This window comes from Anastrepha ludens, chromosome 5 (assembly GCF_028408465.1).
Source record: "Anastrepha ludens isolate Willacy chromosome 5, idAnaLude1.1, whole genome shotgun sequence".
NCBI lineage: Eukaryota > Metazoa > Arthropoda > Insecta > Diptera > Tephritidae > Anastrepha > Anastrepha ludens.
This window is the reverse complement of record NC_071501.1, coordinates 18,063,305-18,087,650: the sequence shown is the minus strand read 5'-3', so window position 1 is coordinate 18,087,650 and position 24,346 is coordinate 18,063,305. Positions and strand designations below refer to the sequence as shown.

The window sequence follows — 24,346 nt, the reverse complement described above, 5'->3', positions numbered from 1 at the left end:
CTGCGTACTGCTGAGCCACGATAGTATAATGAGTATTGTAGTATGTATACTACACTGCCTATTACTTGCTTTGGTGTTTAGTTCAAGCGTCATACGTATGTACGTTTGTATGCATGCTAGTACGTATGTGTGCGCGCCTGCGTATTACGGAGCCACGGTGAGCGAGAAGGCATTATGTATACCTATACTACACTACCTAATACTTGCTTAGACCAAGCGTCCTTCGAATGTTTGTGTGTATGTTAGTACGTCTGTGTAATATATGCGTTACGACGCTCATAATAGCATTCCCTGTATTGTGCTGTATTGCCTCCGTATTTTTATATTCGTAAATATTTTCATTTTTAAATATTTACCGCAATTGCAGGCGGTGTTGCAATATACCACAATCAAAATGACGGTGCTCGTATTGTAACTCCACAGATAGATCTGAATGCACAGCAACTAGAATCACTGTCTGTTCAGCTCTCTAAAGTGGGAGAAATATGTGCATGCGAAACCAGATTGAGCAATGGAAAAACAGTTTTAATTGTGTCAATTTATATTTCACCGAATCAATCAATAAATAGCATCACGGAATTCATTCACTAAAATTTAATAAAGTATACACAAGAAGTATCGCGGATACTTAGAAAAGATTACGATAAAGTTCCAATGATTTTAAGTGGCGATTTTAACGTAAATTTTGCATTGGACACAGCGGTTCCTCTAATTGACTTTCTCAATACAACATTCAATTTAAAAATGTGTAACAATCGCACTGAATCGACAACACGATCAAAAACAACAATTGACGCGGTATTTCAAAGATATGTTGACAACATCGAAACCAAAGCATTTGTATCATATTTTAGCTATCATAAACCCCTCGTATCATTTGTTGAAATTGAAAACATTGAGGATGAATAATAATAAAATAAAATATTTATATGAACCTATAATTATTCCGCTTCTAATGCTGCTTTCGTCTCATTCTCTCTCAGTTTGTTTTACGGAAGGTTTCACTTCTATCGCGTCTAACCGTTAGACTGGTATTTTTTTTTTTTTTTAATAGCGGTCGCCCCTCGGCAGGCAATGGCAAAACCATCTCTTAGAAAACCATCTACCATTCGGTTCAATCAGCTCACAACTTCCGCGATTAGCCCAAGTATCCTCTGGGTAGCTTTCGAACACCCGTTCGAGAGTGCGCCAACGTGATAAGGCGAAGCATCCCAGGGTAGCTGGTTGTGCGCTGGGTTTGGGACCCGCCACATAAAGATCCTACCGACGTCTACTATAGCCGCCATGTAAAGGAGCGCAAATTCGGTGTCGGATTTGTTGTGGCAGAGAGACTTCGTCGCCAAGTACTGTCGTTCACTCCGGTGGACGAGCGTCTCGCAACAATCCGCATCAAAACTCGTTTTTTTAACATCTCGCTAATTTGCGCCCACGCCCCGACGTAAGAGAGGGACGATGCGAGCAAAGAGGCCTTCTATGAGCGCTTGGCACGTTCCTATGAGCGCTGCCCCCGCCACGACATGAAAATCTTGCTTGGCGACTTCAACGCCAGGGTGGGCAAGGAGGGAATTTTTGGTCCCACGGTCGGAAAATTCAGCCTGCACAACGAAACATCCGGTAAAGGACAGAGGCTGATCGACATGGTAGTCTGCAGTACCAGATTCCAGCGTAAAAAGATACACCAAGCTACCTGGCTGTCTCCTGATCGAAAAACGCGAAACCAGATCGATCATGTTGTGATAGACGGAAGACACGCTTCTAGTGTATTAGATGTACGTACGATCCGAGGACTCAACATCGACTCCGATCATTAACTTGTTGCAGCCAAACTGCGCACACGCCTCTGTGCAGAAAAAAACGTACCTACGCAAAGAATGTTCAACATCGAAAAGCTGCCATCACAACTCTCACTCCTGCTCTCAGATAGCACTGCCAAACAAACCGACATGCACGAGCAATAAAGCAACATTTCTCCTTCTCTACGTACCGCCGCCGAAGAAGAAATCGGATTCCGGCGAGCCCAAAAAAAACAGTTGGTACGACGATTATCTATTAATAAAACTAATTTCTGAAGCACAAGTAATAGATATACTTAATGGCCATAATTGGAAAAGATTAACTTGCTTTATATACTCAGCCTTACGCTATAGAAATTTTCTTATTGCAGAGTTCAATTTTTGATTAATTTTTGAGGTGTGACAGACAACATTGTTATTGCCACAAATTTATATTATTATTTCTTTCTTTATGTATTTATATATTTAAACGAATTATTGAAAAAATTTTTGAAATGTAAGATGAAATATTTATAAACACATAAAGAATTACTACTACTAAAAAAAAAAAAAAACTAATTGAAAAATCAAAAAGAACATTTTCGTCATATTTTGCTTTTTTATTTCCGCAAAGGGGAAATCGCATCGGAAGCTCATAAAAAGTTATGTGCTGATTATGGTGACGAAGCCGTAAAAGACCGGCAGAGTCAAAATTGGTTTGCCAAATTTCGTTCTGGTGATTTTTCACTCAAGGATCAAAAACGCACTGGTCGTCCTGACAACTTGACTATGTTCAAAAACTCGATACATGGGTTGCTCACGAACGCATTTAAAGCAACGCATTAACAGCTGCGGTTTGGTAAAGAAAAGTAATGAAGATGATCCATTTTTAAAACGGCTAAAAACTGGCGATGAAAAATGGGTTGTTTACAAAAATATTAAAAAGATCGTGGGGCAGGCCAGGGGAACCCACTCACAGCATCAAAAGCTGATATTCATCAAAAGAACATTTTGTTATCAGTTTGGAGGGTTTACAAAGGAATTGTCTACTTTCAACTCTTAGCACCCAACCGAGCGATCAATTCTGATGTCTACATTGAACAACTAATGAAATTAAACAATGGAGTTGAAGAAAAGCGGCCCGAATTGACAAATCGAAAAAGTATTGTATTCCATCATGACAATGCAAGCCCACACACATCTTTGGTCACACGACAAAAATTATTGGAGCTTGGTTGAGATGTTTTGCCATATCCACCATTTAGTTCCAACCTTGCACCATCTGATTACCTTTTGTTTCGATCTTTACAAAACTCCTTGAATTTCAATAATGATGATTATATCAAATCGTACCTGATTCAGTTTTCTGCTAATAAAAACCAGAAGTTTTATGAACATGGGCTTATGAAGCTACCTGAAAGATGACAAAAGTTCATTGATCAAAATGGGAAATACATTACAGAATAAAGTTATTTAGTTCCATGAAAAAATTGTCTTTGATTTTCTAAAAAAAATCCGCTATTACTTTGTTCCCAACCCAATATATGTCTGTAAACTGTCAGCAGCTGACACCAGTGCCAAAAACTCCTTAGCTCTTTAAATCTTATATATAAAAATGAATGTTTGTCTGAATGTCATCGATGAACTCAAAAACTACTAGACCGATTATTATAAAAATTGGTATATATATGTATTTTTCCACGGAGAAGGTTGGTAGAATATACTCATTGCTGCCACTTGCCACCAGGTGGCGCTGAAGAGTAGCAACTTCTGGCCCGTTCAACCAGTTGTCATAGAAATTAGTATCACCATGTATTTTTACACAGAGGAAACGAATATGACATGTTCCTAGATGTAACAGACGGATGAAAGGAAACAGACGGATCATCGGTGGCGCACTCATTTTATTGTCTGGTGATTTTCGACAAACACTTTCCATTATATGATACCACGAACACCCGCTGATGAACTTAATACATATTTTAAATCATCAGTTCTATTGCGTCATTTACAGAAATTGACTTTGAAAACTAACATACGTGCACAACTACAACGGCATGCATCGGCTGGAAATTTTGCAAAACAATTATTGAATATTGGAATTAAGCGAATGGAAATTGATGAATCTACACAATGCATCACCCTGCCAGCAAACTTCTGTAAGACCACAGAAAGCATCGAGGAAGTGGAGCAAAAAGTTTTCCCAAACATTGCACAAAACTACAAAAGCCATCAGTTGGTCAGTACGCGCGCTATATTAGCAGCCAAAAACATCGATGCCAATACCATCAGCTCCACCATTCAGCATGAAATACCCAGTGAAACGACAACATATAAGTCCATCGATACTGTGGAGAATCAAGACGAGGTTGTCAACTATCCAACTGAATTCGCTGAATTCGCTTGATTTGCCAGGCATGCCGCCGCACGTTCTTACATTGAAAATTGGCGTACCCATCATTCTTCTTCGAAACATAAATCCACCACGACTTTGCAACGGAACCAGACTCTCAGTCAAGAAAACGATGAACAATGTTATCGAGGCAACAATTTTGACTGGAAAATTCAAAGGTGCAAACGTACTGTTGTCACGTATTCTAATGATCCCGACAGATATGCCATTCGAATTCAAACGTTCACAGTTCCCGGTGCGACTCGCTTTCGCAATGACTATTAACAAAGCACAAGGACATTCGTTACAAGTGTGTGGATTAAATTTGGAGAAGCCATGCTTCTCACATGGACAGCTCTATGTTGCTGGATGGAAAAACAAGAAATATTATGTATCCCACAGCACTTCAATAAACATCGAATTGAAACTAAACTTTGTAATGTCACAGTTTTTTCGAAATAAACCAAATCAATAAAATGGTTTAAAATGAATTGAATATTTGTGTACTGATTTTTTTAAAGTTATTTTTCTTAAATTTATTTTAGTTGTTGGCGTAACAACGCGCGCCGGGTACAGCTAGTTTATAAATACAAGAAAGATGGTGACACATCATCAAAGCGAGCCCTTACAACATAGCTGTGACGCGTTTATCTACGCACACATACACAAACACACGTACACGCGCATTCCCGCCTTTGAACAACTCTCTTTGAAGTGCCTAAACAATGACTGTGGGGGCTAGTAGATGCGAGTCATTTGAAGTCACTTAAAAAGCATCACAACTGACACATTTTTCCAAAATACTAAAAATGTTGAGCGAAGCCATTTTCGAGTAACCGCAAAAAAGTTGCACAGCTAACGTTGACACACAGAACAAAGGCTGACAGTTGCAAATATACCTTACTTTCTTACCTCTAACACAAAATTTTATGATACCTTTTTGCATTCAACTATGTATGCGTGAGTGTAGACATTTCTTTGCTGGTCATGCCACAAAAATTTTCAAATTTGCACATTCATATGATGATCAGCAAAAGGTAGAAACGACAAGGTAACAAAAAAAAAGGAAAAATGCTTGTAGTAAAAGAAATGCATGTAAAGTTGACTCATGTGTGTCATCAAAAATTTTGAATGTAACATTTTTTACTCTCTATGTACAATACATACATTCGTAGGTATGCAGCTCATGCGCAGTGTGGCGCACGTGTGCGACATAAATGCAGTCGGGTGAGTTGAATAAAAGCCATAGAGCCTCATACAGATACTTGAGGAATATTATAAGTGTGTGCGTGTCGGTATGCATAATCAAGGCAACTTTTTATATCTAACCTGCACACAACATCGGTGTGTACAGAAATACGAGTACTCAAATGTGCGTCATTGGCATATGCTGACCATATAAACGCACACATATACATGCATGTATGCTTGAAAGGAGAAAAAAACATACTAACATATGTACAGTATGTTCGAACTTATGTACGAGTATGCATGAATGTTCTACAATAATATTTTCAACGCTGACTCTGTGCAAAGCTCACTTTCCTTTCATTCCTTTCCTGCCCTCTATGATTACATTCAGCTTGGCTCTACAGGCTCAACTTGTTTGCGAATTGTGTGAACACTTGTCAAATAAAAAAGTACCTGAATTGTGAGTGAAAGTGTTTGCTGAAATTCACATGAATTTGCTGGTTTGTTCAGCGTAGCTATTTTTACTTTAAAATTTTCTAAGCTAATTTTGGGGTGGGTTTTTTACGTGCGAACCACACAGCTAATATTTTCTTAATTTAAATGACACAAAATACGACGTGTGTTATTATTATTATTATTGATTGGCTGTTTGTGCATTGGGCCCCGAATAGATCTACTACTGTGGGCAAAAAGTAAGGTGAATTTATTTGTCAAACTTCGCGGGATTAAAATTTCGGTCTAGTTATTTTTTTTCATGAGTTGGCAGCACTGTTAATAACATCTGCGCCAACTTTCATGTGAATGTCATTATCAGTAATATATTTACGCTTGTGTTTAGCAAACGACCAAGAGTGCATTTTTCGATTTTTACAATGTCTGATTTGATTGAGCAGAGAAGTGCCATCAAATTTTGTTTGCGGAATGAAATTTCGGCTGCGGCAACATTAAGCATGTTGCAGAAGGCATTTGGTGATTCGACCATGTCGCAGAAAAATGTTTATAAGTGGTACAAAGACTTCAAAGAGGGTCGAGAACGTGTTGATGACTTGGAGCGCTCCGGACGACCATCGACGTCAACAGATGACCAACACGTCAATAAAGTGAAGGAGTTAGTGCTCAAAAATCGTCGGTTGACTGTTAAAGACCTTACTCAAATGATCGGAATATCAGAAGGATCTGTGAAAACCATTTTGAAAGACCATTTGGGCCTACGAAAAGTCAAATCTCGTTTGGTACCGAAAACTCTCAATTTCTTGGAAAAAAGTCGTCGCGTTGATGTGTGTGAAACAATGCTTTCAGACTATCAGGACAAGCTTAAAGGCAGCATTACGGGAGATGAGACTTGGATTTATGCTTACGACCCTGAAACAACCGACCAATCAAGCGAATATCGTGCTAAAGGCGAGGCCAGACCGAAAAGAGCACGTCAAAGTCGTTCTAAAATAAAGGTCTTGATGACAGTTTTTTCGATTTTCGTGGTGTGATGCACTATGAATTCCCTCCACCTGGCCAAGCTGCTAGTAAGGAATATTATTTGAGCGTTATGCGTCGTTTACGTGAAGCAATTCGGCTAAAAAGACCACAATTATGGGCCAACAACTCTTGGTTTTTGCATCACGATAATGCGCCGTCTCACACTGCACTCGTTCTTCGTGACCATTTCACCAAAAATTCCACGCATATCGTTCCGCAGCCACCGTATTCGCCTGATTTGGCTCCGTGTGACTTCTGGCTATTCCCAAAACTCAAGAGACTACTCCGGGGAACGCGTTTCGAGTCGATTGAGGAGATAAAAGCAGAATCGAAGAAGATGCTGATGGCTATACTGGAAATGGACTATTTGGCATGTTTCGGGGATTGGAAAAATCGTTGGCATAAGTGTATTTCATCGAGAGGGGATTATTTTGAAGGGGATGAAATTGATTTACAAGAGTAAATAAAGATTTTTCATTTTACAACCAAATTCACCTTACTTTTGGCTACATATATGGTAGTCACGCACCAACCCACTCGGCTACGGCGGCCGCTATTTTACATTTTCGTTTGTCAATAAATATTTGAAGAACCCTAACTAGAAATATTTTTTTAATTACGATTTAAAAAGGAAACTCGAACATGAAAGACCTTGTATTAACAACACTTCAACATTAATAACATGCAGACAAAATTGCATATTTTCGATAAATATTTGGTGGCTTTTTGCCACTTACCAATACAAAGGCAAATGATCAGTTTGTGGTCTACACACATTTCCATAAGTGTTTTTGTCAAAAATTCGTTAGCATAATGCAAAATGGCATTAGCCAAAATATGATTTTAAACTGTTGAGTGCTGATTTGCGAGTATCCTGCTATTAGATGAAAATTCATTTTGAAGTTTGCAGTTATGCTCGAAAGTAGCAGTTAAGCGTTTTGAAGTGTGCAGGTATTCATTTTCAAAATTGAATTGTGAAAATTATAGAGTTGATTGTGGTATGATAAAATGCTTTCAACGAGTTTGAAATGGCACTGGAAATCACAATTTTGATTTAGTAATTAAAACCGCATATTTGATTAAATTGAATGAGTTTTTCATTTAGCCGAAACACACTTATATAATACTTTATTTATTTGTACATATATATGTTGATATGTATATGCTATGAATATATAATTTTTTTTTCTACTCTATTGCAGCACAATGACGCATTCGCTCATGACGCTGGACATATCTGGCAACAAAATGCAGCACATACCGCTGGAGGCATTGCAGAAATTGCATTCACTAACACGGCTTGTGGCGCAAAGGTGAGAAAAATCGAAATTAAAAATTAATTTCAGTCAAAAAGTAAATAAAATTTTATAAAATTATATGAAATTATAAAAATAAGAACGCTCCACCAACATTAAACATTCTTAGGGCACCACAGCTGTCTAAGTACTCACACCCCATCGCATCAAATCACATCAGAAGTGATCATTATCGCATTCAGATTTATTTCCCGTGTTTCCCTCACCTCTCTTTAAAGCTTATTTAAAATATTAGTTTGGGGAAAAATATATCCATTATTTCTGCGTCAAATTCAAAACTTTATTTACGATGCTTCGAATTGTACGATATGGGTCAAATATGGACCGCACAATTTTGAAGGCAGCTTCATAGTGCCTCTCTCACAGAAATCTTGGTCTCTATCCCAAATTAACAACCACGTTCTCCCGCTCTCATCGGAAGTTAGGTCTCTTGGAGTGATACTTGACTCCAAACTCCATTGGAAGCTACACATTGAAAATTGAGTAAAGAAGGCTAGTATAGCCTTCTACTCCTGCAAATCTATGTTCGGTAAAAAATGGGGGCTCAAGCCACAGGTCGTGCTATGGATGTACAATGCAGTGGTTTTGTCAATTTTAATGTATGGATGTCTAGTTTGGTGGGAAGCTTTTCGGAAGGGCTGATAACACTAAACTGGGGAGGGTGCAAAGGACTGCATGCATTGACGTCACCGGAGCATGTAAAACTTGCCCCATTGCTGCCCTGAATGTCCTTTTGCACTTACTTCCCATCGACTTTTTCGTCACTTCCATCGCAGCTCAATGTGCAATCAGGTTAAAGGAAATTGGCCTCTGCGGGCAATCTTTCAAGGGGCATTGTAGTATTTTTGGGCAGTTAACACCGTATTTGTTGGAACTTCGAACATATCTCTCTATCCGCAAACTAGAATTTGAAGGTCGTGCTTGCTCAAACTTTCCAAATAGGCAGGATTGGATCGAGGGGAAAATCTGCACCTCTGTCTCCACTGATGGTTCCAAGATGGAATTGAGAGTCGGAGCAGGGGTTTTCTCGAAATCAGCCAATTTATCTATCCCCTTTAAACTGCCGAACACTGCTAGTGTTTTTCAAGCAGAAGTCTTTGCGATCTTGCAGGCAACCAAAATGCTTAGGGAATGCGGGAGCGAGATAGATATAATATTAACATTTTCTCCGATAGTCAAGCCGCGATTAAGGCTCTGACGACGCCACGGTGGAGAAGGAAATTAGTAAACTCCTGTAAAGAAGAGATCAAATCTCTTGGGCGTGCAGGTAACATTTCTCTGATCTGGGTTCCAGGACATAGGAACATAGAGGGAAATGAATTTGCTGATGAGCTTGCCAGGAAGGAGACTAAATTAGAATCAGAGACCTCCTACCTGGGCACCGGCATCTCCCTGACTGTTTTTAAAGGAGAACTGCACAAATTATTTCTCAGGAAAGTACAGAAAAGATGGAGCTGCATTTCTGCATGCGGTATTTCGAAAACCCTTTGGCCGGAATACGGTATACGAAGGACTCAGAAAGTCCTTTGGACTCCTCGCCATTCAATTCCCAAACTCATAGCTGTGTTTACCGATCACTGGACGATCGGCACACACACGGAAAAGCTTGGGTTATCATGTAACCCCCATTGTAGAAGCTCTGGGGACCTTTCAGAGAAGGAGAATGTAGAGCATTTTCTCTGTAAATGTCCGGGTTTGGCAGCTAGACGACTAAAGTCACTGGGCGCTCCTTTCTTTGATAGCCTGTGGCAGTGCGCCAACCTAAATACAATCAATCTCCTCCTCCAGCTCTGGCTGGCTGTAGATAATCTGCCTGTTGGAGGTCTCATAATAGTATCAGAACGGTGCTTTAGTGCTACTTGAGGAGTGCCAATCCGGCACTTCAACCATTTCACGTACCCACCTATCCAGAACAAAGTTTAGTAATCGATTTTCAAAATCATCTCTTAATACTAAATTTTTATTAAGCAGATAAAAGTGGTAACCGCTTTGTACCAGATACGGACTATTCGTTGGATGCATTAAAACTTCCCAACCCAACTCCCGAAGTTTTTGACGAGTCACTACAGACGTGTGTGGCCTTGCGTTATCTTGATGAAATACAATATCTCTTCTGTTGACCCATTCTGGCCGTTACTGGTCAATCGCTAGCTTCAAACGTTCCAGTTGTTCACAGTAGCGATCTGAGTTTTAGAGTTTCTATTTGGCCATACAGAAGCAACTTTTAACAAATTATTCCTTTCAAGTCCCACCAAATACACAATAGAACATTTCTGTCCGATAACCCTGGTTTGGCCACCGATTTAGGCTCTAAAAATATTTTCTCCAAAATTTCTGCCAGCGAAGTACTAATGCCAACATTTGATTATCCAGTTAATTTACATTTTGTTAAATTTTATTTTTACGGCTTTCCCAAAAACTTATGTTAACTGCACTAATTCTATGAAATATCAGCTAATTTACACACGTTCCGTATTTTCCCTGCTCTTCTAACCACCAAAAGGAATCACATCACTTCGCTCGAAGGCAACTGGGAAGCTCTCTTCGACACATTGCGATCCCTACACCTTTCGGGCAACGACATCACCGAAGTGTCACCTTTTGGTCTGCATGAAAATGGTAATGGCGTGAATGGTGGCGGTAGTGGTCATCCCTCCAGCTTGGCGGCGATCACGCGACATGATGAGCTGGCCACCACAAAGAGCGGCCACAATAACGCGCTGAACACGCTGACTGGACTCAGTGGATCTGCGGGCCACATACCAAGCACGAGCAATCACATTGCGCCCAGCAAACCATTTAGCCGCCTTCAAAAGCTACTCTGGCTAGATATCTCCAATAACCGCATCTACCATATAGCGCCCAACTTCCTGCCACGCTCTTTGGTCACCATCGATCTATCGAGCAACCTGCTCACCGTTTTTCCACAACAACTCTTCGAGCACCTACACGGGCTACGTATCGTATCGCTACGTGACAATTTACTGCGTAGCGTGCAAACGAAAGAGTTGCGGTTGGTGCGCATGCGACTCGAAAAGCTCGACATGGGCATGAATTTGGTGGAGACGCTGGAATCAGATTGGTTTCAGAACAACTACTCAGATGTGCATGTGCGCGCGCTCAATCTGGAGAAGAACTATATACGCCAGCTACCACCGGCCGTGTTCAAGGGTACTGGCATTGTGCATTTGGTTTTGGCTTTCAATGCCATCGAACGCATACATGTCAATGCCTTTGAAGGTATAACTGAGACGTTGGAGTATTTGGATCTGGAGCGTAATGAACTAAATGCGGTGCCAGGGGCGATTAGTACGCTGCACAAGCTGAAGTATTTGTATTTAGCCTCGAATAATATTTGTCAGCTAACCAATTTGCCGGAGAATACCGAGAATCTGCGCGTGCTCAGCTTGAGCGGCAATAATTTCACGATGATCCCGGTGTTGGCGTTGCGCAACTATACACAGCTGTCATATCTCAATATGGGCTACAATCTGATATCGGATATACCGGAGGGCATTTTTGCGGTGGATAATTGGGGTGCGAACTTGCAGACGATATTGTTGCGTAACAACAAAATCACGCACTTGCATTTGGGCTCCTTCTATGGGTTGGAGCAAATACAGGAAATCAGTTTGAGCTTCAATGACATCAACATACATCACCCTATGGTTTTCGAGAATGTTTCGCGCACGTTGAAAATACTTGAACTCTCATTTGCGGTCTTCCCGGCACGCATTTTGGAGTCAATCGATCCACTCGATGCGCTAGTGCCGCTCTCACAACTAATGTGGCTCGGTTTAGACAATAATAACCTGAAGATGTTGTCCAATGAATCTTTTGCGAATATGCGCGAGCTGAGCTACATCAATTTGGCATTCAATCAAGTTAAGCAGCTGCCGAGTGGACTCTTTCTACCCGACGTACACAGCCACTTGGTGGAGATCGATCTCTCGTACAATACATTGGAGGTCATTGCGCGCCATACCTTTTACAATTTAGGTGACCTGCAAACGCTTAACTTGCAATCGAATAAGTTGAAATTGCTTGAGCGGCATAGCTTCTACAATTTGGAATTTCTGCGCTACATCGATTTGTCCTACAATCAATTGGCCAACATCTCACATGGTGCCTTCACCATACTACCCAACCTCGCGGCCTTGGACTTGATGCACAACCATCTGTGCACGCTCTCGCTAAAAATGTTCCACTTTGTCTCCAACACCAGCACGCCGCTGAGGCTGAATGTCACCTACAACCAAATTTCACACTTCGAGGACGAACTCAGCTCGTACATGTATATTTATAACCTGGATATCAGTCACAATGCGATCAGCAAGACCGAAAGCTTCGCGAATCTCGCCAATACGTTGCGCTTCCTGAACTTGGCGAACAACAACATTGGTGGCCTGGCCAACCATGCGTTCGGTGATTTGGAATTCCTCGAGATACTCAATCTTGCACATAATAATATCACTTCACTGCGGCGTCGTAGTTTTCAGGGTCTAAATAGTTTGCAGGAGTTGGATCTCTGCTACAATGGCCTCGAACAGCTGCAGGTAGAACAGTTCTCGAATCTGCGCAAGTTACGCATACTACGTGTACGTGGCAATCGTCTGCGTGCACTTCCACGTGAGGTATTCATGAATACGCGCCTCGAATACTTGGACATCTCCGAGAACCAGCTGTCAGTGTGGCCGGTGCCTGCCTTCTCGGACGTCGGTTTTACGTTACGCAGCATACAGATGGCACAAAATACGCTCGAGTATCTCGACTCCAGTATGTTTGTTAATTCCCAGTTTCTCTACGACATCAACTTGGCGTGCAATCGCATCACAGTGCTGCCCGACAACACCTTCACTTTTCTCAACAATCTTACCAACTTGGAATTGTCGCAAAACCCGTTGGTTACCACCAATCTGAAAGAGGTATTCTTGCACACGCCACGCCTGCGACGCCTGAAAATACGGCGCATGGGTCTTTATGTGCTGCCACAGCTCAGTCTGCCCTATCTCTCGCACCTCGATGTGAGCGGCAATTACTTGCAGGAGCTCTCCTCGCTGCACGAGATGCGTCAGCTGCGTCACGTGAATGTGTCACATAATAAAATCGTCAATGCCAGCAACGTTGCCGAACACTTACCCACATCGGTGCGTGTACTCGATCTGGCGCACAACCCACTGCGACGCATCACCGCCCACGATTTCGTTGCTCTACGCCATCTAACCGATCTAAATCTGATCGACGTGAAGGTGAGCAATCCGTCGGTGTTTATCAAATTGCGTTCTCTGCGCAGTTTACATCTCACGTCGCATCAGAATTTGGGTGAGATTGTGGCACGTATACCGGGCCTGCAAGAATTACGTGTGCATTGCGTCGAAACGAATATCGGCCCAGAGCTATTGGCGAAGCTGGTGAATAACACGAAGTTACAGTTGCTAGAGTTGTATGGCGGGAATGTGCAAACTATAGCGCCGGATGCGCTGACGGGATTAGCGCGCAATCAACATTTGCTGGTGAAAATCTCGCACACCAGAATATCTGACTTGCCGCCGGGCATTTTTTACACACTGCGTGCCGTGCCTCAGCTGGCTATCGACATTTCAAACAACAAAATCAATGCGCTCGCGGCGGACAGCTTCTATCCGAATAAGACTTACTGGGATACTGTGGGCACACGCAACATTATGGGCGGACTGGATACGTCACAAAATCCGCTCGAGTGCGAGTGCGGGCTGGTGTGGTTCGGACACTGGCTGAGGCGGTGGTTACGTGAATCAGCGCAAATTAAAGTGATACAAAAGGACGAAATGAAACGGATGGTACAGGTAAGTCGGAAAAATGCGAAGAGTGTTGGAACTACAAAAATATATTAAAATTAGTTGATTGACATGTCGCTCATTTACTTCAATAGTGTCATAACTCAAAAAACAAAATTATTCAGGAGAGCAATTTATAGATTTCAGCTTTCTTTTGTGGGTTAAATAAAAGCTAAAGCCGCAGATTTTCAATGCAAACTAGTGATATGTCATATCGTCCCCTTAGTATAACAATAGCCTATGTGCTCATAGGCTATTATTTTTTTATTCAATTTTTGGATTCTTCATCGTCGATTTTATATGTGGTCAAAATTTTGTCAAATTCTAGTTCCACAAAGTGGGTCAAAACGTCAGTCAAAAATAATAAATATTTACAGACATAACGAGATTTGAGTGAGAGCTACTTTCGGCAAAAAGTTTGAAATTCATTTTCTCAAAACATCAAAAAATGTATAGGCTATTTTAATACTAAGGGGACGATATGTAGTATACATTATAGAAGAAAATTCGACCGAAATGAGTGATTTGCTACTTTTTTTTGAACAAAAACTTTTCTGCTTTGAATTATGTCATTCTTTCTGAAAAAATATAGAAATTTCTCCGTCATAAAGTAAATGTGTCATTATTGTTGAGGAATAAAATACAATATTTTCACATTTAGACATTTTATTTTCGAAGTTTTTTAACTAAAACATAAATTAAATAGAAAAATTCATAGCATTAGAACAAATTTTTATATGAACTTTATTTTCAGTTTTTAAAAATGTTACTAATAATAATAATAATAATAAATTACAGGGAAAATTTAATCACAAATTGCTATAAAATTCTTGATAAAAACGTGGAATCAAGTTCTTTTTAATTAATTCGTTGATATCTTCGCTTTGAATATTAGGAATTCCCATTTTGGAGTGGTAGGCTTTTTGTAAATCAATCGATGTGCTATGTTTCTTCTTCGATTTGATTATAGTGGCTTCCCTGAACTTCTCCTCAGCGTATGATGTTTTGAAAAGCACAGAGTTGGGTGACTCTCGTTGAACCTTCAAGATTTGCACTTCAGAGAGTTTAATTTCTCCCATATTCAATGGACCCATATCATTAGAGAGTAATTTGATGTCAAAGAAGTCTCCATAAGACATTTCTTGCACTAAGAATGGGTGGCCTGTTTTCTTTGCTGATCGAATTATAGTAATGAATGAGTCAGTGGTGTATACTGGACCACTTTTAAGGATTCGTTTAGTTGCTCTCTCAATAAGGGAATGTGCGGAGTCACCTTCGTTTTGGGTATGGCCTTTGATGAGGTACTTGTGGGTGATGGACTTTATACCCAAGTAGCGAACGGCATATAAATACAAGGCAACCATGAACTTGTTTTTCTGTTGTCCAGCGCAATTATGGGAATAAAATATTATTTCATCTTCATCAGTCTTTGCCAAACTTTTAATGTATTCAAAAATGCATGTTCCTAATTCGTTATTTGAATATTTATACCGGCAGCTCTCACGGCAAGGAGGTTTAATTTCTCTTTTGTTTCGAATGATTTTTTTTAAGCTTACAAAGTATTCACCACTATTTCTCTTTTTGACAATGTTGACAATGTTGACAATGTTTTCTTCCAATTTTCCGGCTGCTTCCTCGTTTTTTCCCTTTCATCGCCGGACTAGCCAAAATGATGGGAGAATCGTTTATGTTTGGCTGTAGATCAAAAGAGTTTTGTTTAGCTACTGGCGTGCATAATTCTAGATCTGGAGAATCTTCCTCGAAACAGTTATTATAAATTTGGCTGTTTATGCGCAATTATTTTTGGATAACGACATTTCCAAGTAAGCTAAAAAAAGTCGAAATTCGTCATTTATTATCAGCAAGAGCGTATCATTTTGCGTTATTAGAAGGTGTTTTACATTATAGCGGATACAATTTTCGTAAATAATGACATATTTTTGATTAAAACAAAATCGCTATTTCTACAGAGCCCATTTTTTCACGAAAAAAACGTCACAAAACAAAATATCTAATTACGCAATTAATTTGTTCTCAACAGCAACGTCACATATTGTATTGCGCAAATTATGAGGAACTAACATTTTTCAGCAGTACAGTCACAACGCGAAATAATATAGTTTACATGAAAATTAGCAACACGAAAAATAGAACTACCTTTTCACATAAATCGCTGTAATTCAAAATATATCGTTTTTTCGGAAAAACTAATAATCTTTACACGACGACGACTGAAGTTAAACTGAAATGTGTCGATGCCGTTGTACAAAAATAACGCGTCACAACAAGTGGAATAACGGCACATTTTTATCTCACGCGCTCAATTTTCTACTAATCACAAAGACTTTTTTATACAATACTAACTATGATATTGAGCACATTTTTTCGTATTTAACTAAAAAATCTTGTTTTTTGAGTCACTGTTGAAGTAAATGAGCGATGTGTGTATGCATGTCTTTTTTTTATTTACACACTTACAAAATTAATGTGTTTTCTTATTTTCCAAAAATTCTTTTGCGTTTCGTTACCTCGCACGAAGCTACCGTTACCCGCACACGTTATGCGCGTAAGCCTTTTTTCTGTTCATTGCTTTATTTTCGAACACTGCAAAGTTGTGGTACATTTACTTATCTGTTTCTGTTTTCTACTATCTCACCTCTCTACAGCGCGCGCGTTCCAACACATGTCACGATCCGACAACAGGTCGTCGCCTGCCCATACTGGAGATCTTCCCCGAAGACCTGCTGTGCCAAGCGAGCGCGCTCAGCAGTTCAAGTGAACGCCTCTTTCTGCTCTCATTTGCGGCGATTGTGCTGCCGCTCTTCACAATGTCGCTTTGATAATTGGAAGCGTAGAGTAGAGCGTGAGCGTAACTGTAAGACGAGCAGCGAAAGCACGGAGATTAAAGCAGCAGACCGTGCATGTAAAGTACTAAGTAGAAGCAGAGCACTGTAAGTGTGATGTAGCTGTAAGTGTTGCCATGTAAAAATTAAGAAAAAAAATATTAATTATCCTTAAACAAATTGGAGTGGTTCTTGCTTTAACTGTTGAACTGAGTGGAGAAGAAATGTGTTGTTGGCTTGACGAAATGTAAATTATTGTAAATTTCCTAAAACAATGTTAATTTTAATTATATAATAGCAAATGTAAATCTGATATAGATATAAGTGAAGAGATCATAAATGAAACAGTTTTTAAGCCGTCGCTAAATTTAAATTAAATTCTTTTTATATAGGTTGAATGATAAAAGGCATGAAACAAATTTATAGTTGAAAGCAAAGATTTTAATAAATATGAAAAAAGTCGGCACAGTATAATGTTAACTGTAAGGCCATTGATTCCTAAAACAGTTACTTTCTACTAACAACTAAATATATAAGACGATGATGATATGATACATAGCAAGAAATAGATTATAGCACTTGGGTAACTGGAAAATATAAAAATAAAATAAAATAGAAAAAAAATGTTATCATAAATATATATTGGGGTGTGAACAAAGTGGGGAGACCAATTGGAGAAGAGAAAGAGAGAGAAAAAAGCAGTTTGGAGGGGAATGGTCGTTATAGCTCCGGCATACGCTCATGCATTTGCTGTCCAGCAGCTTATATGTGTGCGTGTCGGGTGCATGACGCTAGTAACAAAAATTTTTGATTTTCATCATGCAAAAGCCGACAACAAGTATGTGTGACACGAAGCAAGTACGTGTGTCACCCGACACACACACATATAAGCTGGACAGTAAATGCACGAGCGTGTGCCGAGCTATTAGATAGAAACTGTCAAGGCGAATCTCTACGAGGTGGTAATGTTTCATCAGTTGCTTGGTGCCTGAGGGCAGAAGTGAGAATATTTGCACTTTCTGTCTCACTTCTGCATTCAGTGAAGAATAGTAGAGGAGACTGATAATAGCCCACCAAATTGTTGTATTTGAAGAACCGGTATCGCCATATTCACCTTGAGAGCTGCATTATAGCGTATTTCATACCGAACTCCACGGTTGAGAGAATACAGAAAGAGGCAGCATGCGCGAACCGCTATGTCGCGCTAAGAATTTCTAATAAAGTCAGCCAATTGGCTGACGTAATAACTGAGCATTTCTTTTAATTTTTTTGTTTGTTGTTATTAACGAACGAATTTATTCTCCCACCTGTTATGCCAAAACCAGAAGTAAACTCATCTTGAAATCCATCCAGAGCCAAGAGAAATGTGAAATAGCAAAATACATCTCACAAGAGTAGCAGGTAGTGGTTTCTTTACAAAATTGTAAAACTCTTAGCTATACAAGGATGATAGATTACACGGTTTGGCCATCCGAAGCAAAATTGTGAGAGTAATTTCAGCTTCCACGCCGGCTTCCTCGCCAGCCGAATTCTTCACTTTCACACGCATTCCTACACTCACCCAATCACTCGTCGTTCAAATAGCAACGAAGTGGCATTGAGTTGATTTTATTCCTATATCACCAACACAATCTCGATTTTTTGTTCGCATGACCCCAGGTGACGTTTGCCAATCAATTGACGACACCTCTAAAAATCTTTTTACCAAGGCTTGTGCCTAAGATAGTAATAACAGTACTTTTTGTTTGTTTGTGGAGCCGACTGCGCCCCACGCATTAACCAATTCGTAAGGAAGATGCACTACAAAAATGTTCATGAAATGTAAAGGGACAAATAGGTAGTGCGAAAACTTTTTACAAGTCTACAATACACGCCCTGTTTCTTGTTAAGCTTTACATGCAATTTTGTGAGCAAATACCGATAATATTGTATTCCTCTACCAAATCTTAACAATTGAATTTTTTGACGTGGTAACGTCTTATAATTCGATATAGCCGGCTGCACGCACCAAAAAATGCGTCATTATGCTGCTTGCTCATTCGTCGTTATCCTGCTCATGCGTCGTTACCTTACTTGAACTGTAAGCGAGAGCGCGGAACGAACGACAAAGAGCACAATCGGCCTCCGCATTCGGCAACGTTCGACATCTGGCTCTCTCCTACTTGAGTGAGCATATATGTATATGTATGTATATGTATGTATATGCGCATTTGTATATAAATTCACATATTTGTATTTGCATATGCCTTCTTCCTGTGTGCATGGTAATGAACCATTTCTCTGTTGAGAATAGGACGATGATAGAAAAAGTAGGAAATGAAAGGGAGTGTTTCGAGTGTAAAGTGTCCTGAAAAAGGAAAACGATCATGTTGCCTCTTAGTGTTGTTTACTTATTAACGTCTGATGCACAATCGAAATTGAACATATCTTTCATGAATTTGAAATTGTTCACGTTTGTGTAAATGTAATTCCATTTACCTCCTTCTCTATATCCATACAAAATATCTATCAAACAAATAAAATTAAAATTTTGTTTTGAAAATTGCAACCATTACATCAGTATTTTCTTATGACGTTGTCACGTTAAACTATCGTCAGTAAACCGACTTTACAGACAACCTCTTTTTTTGTTTGTTTTCTCATATGTTTTTCTTTTAACCGCTAGCCTTATAAATCGAGCGACGAAGTTGTGCCTCTTTCGATGAAAGCTTTTCAGGTGGGTAAAAAATATCTCGTATTTGATACGAGCATTTCACTTTTGGTCAGAAAAAGTATCACTTGTCTCATGCGAGGTTACCATTTTAAGCACGGAAGTAGGATCACGTCTCCCACATGTTGTTTTAAGGCAAAGTATTAACAATTGGCACTTTCGAGCTATCAAAGACAGGAGAACAAAACTCGTGCGTCCTTTAGGAAATATTTCAAGCTTTCAGAAAAATTAAAAAATTGTCGCTTCAGATAAAAAACGAGGAAATTAGAGCAGCTTGTAATCAATTGAAAACATGTGTTTTTGTTTTTTTTGGTTTTTGTTTTAGAGAAGATACTATGGGTTCTAAATCCATTACTTTTAAGACCCTAAAAATAAGTAATTACTATACATTTACGAACATATTTTGGGAATAGTAAGTTTGAGTTATTTAGTGGAAATTCCCATTATTATTTTCTTTGAAACTCATTTTTCTTTTTCACTTTTGGCCTCACTCGCAAGGCTATGACGCGTAAAAAGCTAAACTTGGCTAAGTACACGCAAGCGTAGCCGTGAGAAAGATTTCTCTACAGCCATTATTGCAGCCAACGGCATTTCAATATCCCTTCTAGACATCTATGGATTAGTTAGAAATTCACTTATTGCCAGGGAGAAAGTGAGGTTTCCCCAAAACTATGCAAACTGTGCAAAAAAAAAAAACATTCTCGTGCAAATGAGCTGTAGCGACAAGCATTTCATGCCTGCTTTAGAGGCTTAAAAAACTTGATTTTTTCGTGGCTTTTTTTGGGAAGGAAAGAAATATTCGATTGAATTGAAACTTTCTGGGTTTATTGTTATATATTTCAACAGTCTTCTCAAATTTTTTCGTTAAAATATATGTCACATTATGCCTGGTACAAGCATTTTGCCGAGGCGCCTCGGGTGTGCATGTGTCGTGCGGCGGGACAAATGCAGGTCGCAATTTTCATCTCAAACCAAAAACCCAAAGAATTTTTTATTTTAGTATAGTATAGCTTCTAGTTAAACCAAGAAAATTAAACAAAAAGTGAGAAATTCAACAATTTTTCGCAAAAACAAAAAAAAAATAATTTTTTTGGAAAAACAAATTCGCTTTAGATTGTTTAAAAAGTGGGTTAATCACAACTTTCTTAAGGTTTTTTAGGTTCAACTAGAAGAGAATTTAATTCCAAATACAATCAATGTTATCTCGTTTCAATAGGACGTTAAACTTTTTCCCTATCTTTCCCGCCAATTAGGACAAATTGCAAAAATAGAAAACCGGGCGATCCGGCCGGGCGTATACCTTGCTCACAATTTTTCCTGTAACTCCGAAAATATTGTGAATTTGCTTCTGGAATTTGCAGGAAACATTCTTGGATAGCTTCGGAAGACATTTATGCAAAAACCAAAAAAAATCGATTTTTTGAAGCCTCTAAAGCAGCCCCCTTAAAAGCTGATAAAGATTATTTATATAAAAAGCTGATGTAAAAATAAAAACTTAATAGTAAATAAATAATAAATGAACAAGCACGATTTTTTATTAAGAAATATGCCCAATCTAACTAAAAAGGTATAGACATATTTATACATACCTATATATTAAGTTAAAAAAAATATAAAAATTATGAACACTAAATAAAAAATTGCAAAAAATAATTAAAATTAAAAAAAAAAACACTTCAGTCAATAACAAAATACCTTAAAATGTATAAAATTTTCTGTAAATAAAAACTATACTAAAGTATACTAATGGGTAAGTCTAATCACCAAACACACTTACGCCCACACACCCACACTCGGTTATGCTGTGGACATTTCTCAGTAAGCTAAGGCCAAGTAAAAAAGTAGTTTAGTTGTAGTTTAGCGCAATAACAGAATTAGTAGGAAATAATGTTGAGACTTCTAAGAAAGAATGTTTGGTATCCAATGAAAAAATATCAGCACCGTGCAATTGATTATTAAATAAATCTAAAAAAAAGTAAATAAAAAATAGATAATTTTTTTAATTAGCGCATTGACGTTGAATTGATTTTAGTTGATGAGCAGAAAAATAGAAAAATTCTGGAATCTTAATATTAATAATTATACATTTTTTAAGGATGATAAGGCACTTTTTTAGTAGCAAAATACGAGTAGAGAAAGTTGACTAAAAAGAGGTAATTAAATAATATACATTAAATAAATTTAAATTTGCTTTTACTAAAAAAGTAGGTTTCCAATTCGATTTATTTTCTTTTTCTGCTTGTTTCCAAATAATTTTCAGAGTTTGAAAACTTTTTTTTAGCAAATTTTTGGTCTGGCATTCGAAGAAATTTATTGGCCTCTTTTATACTATGGTGGTAGCCGGTCCGTATGACATACTCACTCAGACCTTATACGAGGGGTGCCTTTTATATGTCGGAATTAGAGAACAAAAACAAATTTTAATCATCGAAAATCACTTTATTGTTTTTCAAAATGTTCTCCATGAAGATCTATACACTTTTGCATGCGTTTGAACAAATTGTCGAAACACTTTTGCCACTCTGAATGAGGTACCTCCAAAACATGCATTCTGAATGCCGCAACCGCTTCTTCAGGTGTCGAAAAACGTTGACCTCTCAGTTTGTTTTTTACGTACGGGAATAAAAAGAAGTCATTCGGTGCCAAGTCAGGACTATACGGCGGATGACCCATTCATTCGATGTTTTGTCGATGTCTTTGGCGATTGGTTTTCCTAATTTCTTGGAAGACAACTGGCAAACAAATGGTTGTGTACAACTCAGAATTTACATGTCCAGTCATGTCCAGTTTTTCCGAAAAAACAGGCGACCATTTGCTTGGAAGTGCTTCGTGCGCGAACAACTTTTGTTGGATTTGGCTCATCTTAAAACACCCATACAGTCGACTGTTTACTTTCGGGCTCATACGCGATCACCTGTCACGATGTCATAGACGTATTTCGAAGCCCCGCGATCGTATTTTTGAGCATTTCCTTCGACCAACCGACACGAGTCTTTTTTTGAGCGATTGACAAATTGTGCGGGATCCAACGCGAACAAATTTTTTTGACAGTCAAATGTTTATGCAATATTGAATGTTTGCTGGTCCCACTAATGCCTAAGATTGTCTCAATCTCACGATAGGTCACATGACGATCTTGCAATATCAGTTCGCGCACAGCATCAATGGTTTTCGGAACAACAACTGATTTTGGATGACCTTCACGAAATTCGTCTTGTAGTGAACTACGACCACGATTGAATTCACCATACCATCGATAAACACTGGTCCTTGATGGTCCAATATTGCTGAGTTAATCCACGTCGAAAGTTGTAAAAAATAATCGCACGAAAATGTTCACGATTTAATTCCATTTTTGGACCGAGATGAATCTTTTAAGTTACTGTAAACAACACAAATAGCGCCGGTATTTCAAAACGTACTGAGTACGTAAAAGCCAAAAAATGCCAAACTTTGCGATACAGCTGTGAGTTGCCAGATTGCAACACCAGGGCTGCCAAATCCCGAAATATAAAAGGCACTCCTCGTAGGTCCGTTGTGATTCTTTTGCACTATAATAAAACTATTTCATATTGAAATTACTAAAAAATTAAAGCAAAAAAATATGAGTAATGAAGAGCGTTTAATGAGATAAATAAAACCATTTAAAAAAAATCTACCGTAAGACTAATCTCTGTAATGGATTAACGAAAAATATGGTATTTCAGGAGTGGCGCTGGAGAAACGTTGAACTGATTTTGACAAGAATTTTAAAAACTGATCTGAAGACTTTCTGAGCCTAATTTGGCTACTTTTTATCGTACTTTGGCTGAGCAGAATTTAGCTACTTTTTATCTTACTTACCTATTATCTTACCTATGAAATGAGACTTTGTTTTTCAATTTCAAACATTTATTAACAAAAAATGATTACAAATTTAATTTTCAAAATTATAGCCATCGCTAGCGACACATTTTCCCCATCTCTCAGGCAATTTGTGGATGCCGCGCCAAAAAAATTGGCCGTCTTTGGCCGCAAACCAATCATTGAGCCATTTTTTGGCTTCTTCGTGAGAGTTGAAGCGCTGCTCGGAAAGTGTGTGGCTCATCGATGCAAACTAATGATAATCGGAAAGCGCCAAGTCTGGTGAGTAAGCCGCATGCATCAGCGGTTCCCAATCGTACGCCTACACCAATTACGGGGTCGCTCTTGTCCGATGTGGCGGTGCATTGTCATCAAGAAAAATTACTCTGTGACGCCGATCGGCACGTTTTCGGTGTATAGCGCTGTTCAAATCGGCCAATTGTCCTTTGTAGCGTGCACCGTCAACTGTTTCACCTGGTTTTAATAGCTCGTACCAAATCATACCACGGTGATCCCAGAAAACACACAGCATTGCCTTGCGGCCGAAGCGATTTGGTTTGGCCGTTGTTTTTGGTTTGTGGCCGGGCGGACCATACGATCGTTTACGCTTGGGATTGGAGAAATACACCCATTTTTCATCACCCGTAACGATTCGATGCCAAAAATAACTTCTTTTTGAACCGGGAGAGCAGCATTTCACAAGTGTTTTTTTGGTTCTCTTCCTGCCTTTCAGTCAGTTCATGCGGCACCCATCTTCCGACCTTTAAAATCATCCCCATGTCTTTCAAACGTTTGGAAATGGGTTTTTGGGTCACTCCCAACTGCTCTGCCATCATTTCTTGCGTCACCTTCGATCTTAGTACATATAGCCACATTCATTGATTTGATGGCCGCCTGGCTATCCAAGAAAATATTTATAGTCGTTTTCGTTACAGCGTGTGTATTTAGATATGTACCACTTCTTTTATGGCTAGAACCTCTGCCTGCTAA

General features: G+C 39.0%; 1 protein-coding gene across 2 annotated transcripts in view; it reads left to right on the top strand.

Moving 5' to 3' along the window:
• The window catches only part of LOC128865372 (chaoptin), a 186,177-nt gene extending 165,563 nt beyond the window's left edge, over positions 1 to 20,614 (top strand). Inside the window, exons 4-7 of one of the 2 annotated variants that reach the window (XM_054105678.1) lie at positions 8,031 to 8,141; positions 10,648 to 13,969; positions 16,500 to 16,526; positions 16,627 to 20,614. In XM_054105678.1, the coding sequence (XP_053961653.1) occupies positions 8,031 to 8,141; positions 10,648 to 13,969; positions 16,500 to 16,526; positions 16,627 to 16,800 (3,634 nt within the window). In that variant the 3' untranslated portion in view covers positions 16,801 to 20,614. The remainder of the gene's footprint in view (positions 1 to 8,030; positions 8,142 to 10,647; positions 13,970 to 16,499; positions 16,527 to 16,626) is intronic. The other variant, XM_054105679.1, reaches the window with a different exon arrangement.
• The last annotated feature ends 3,732 nt before the right edge of the window (positions 20,615 to 24,346 follow it).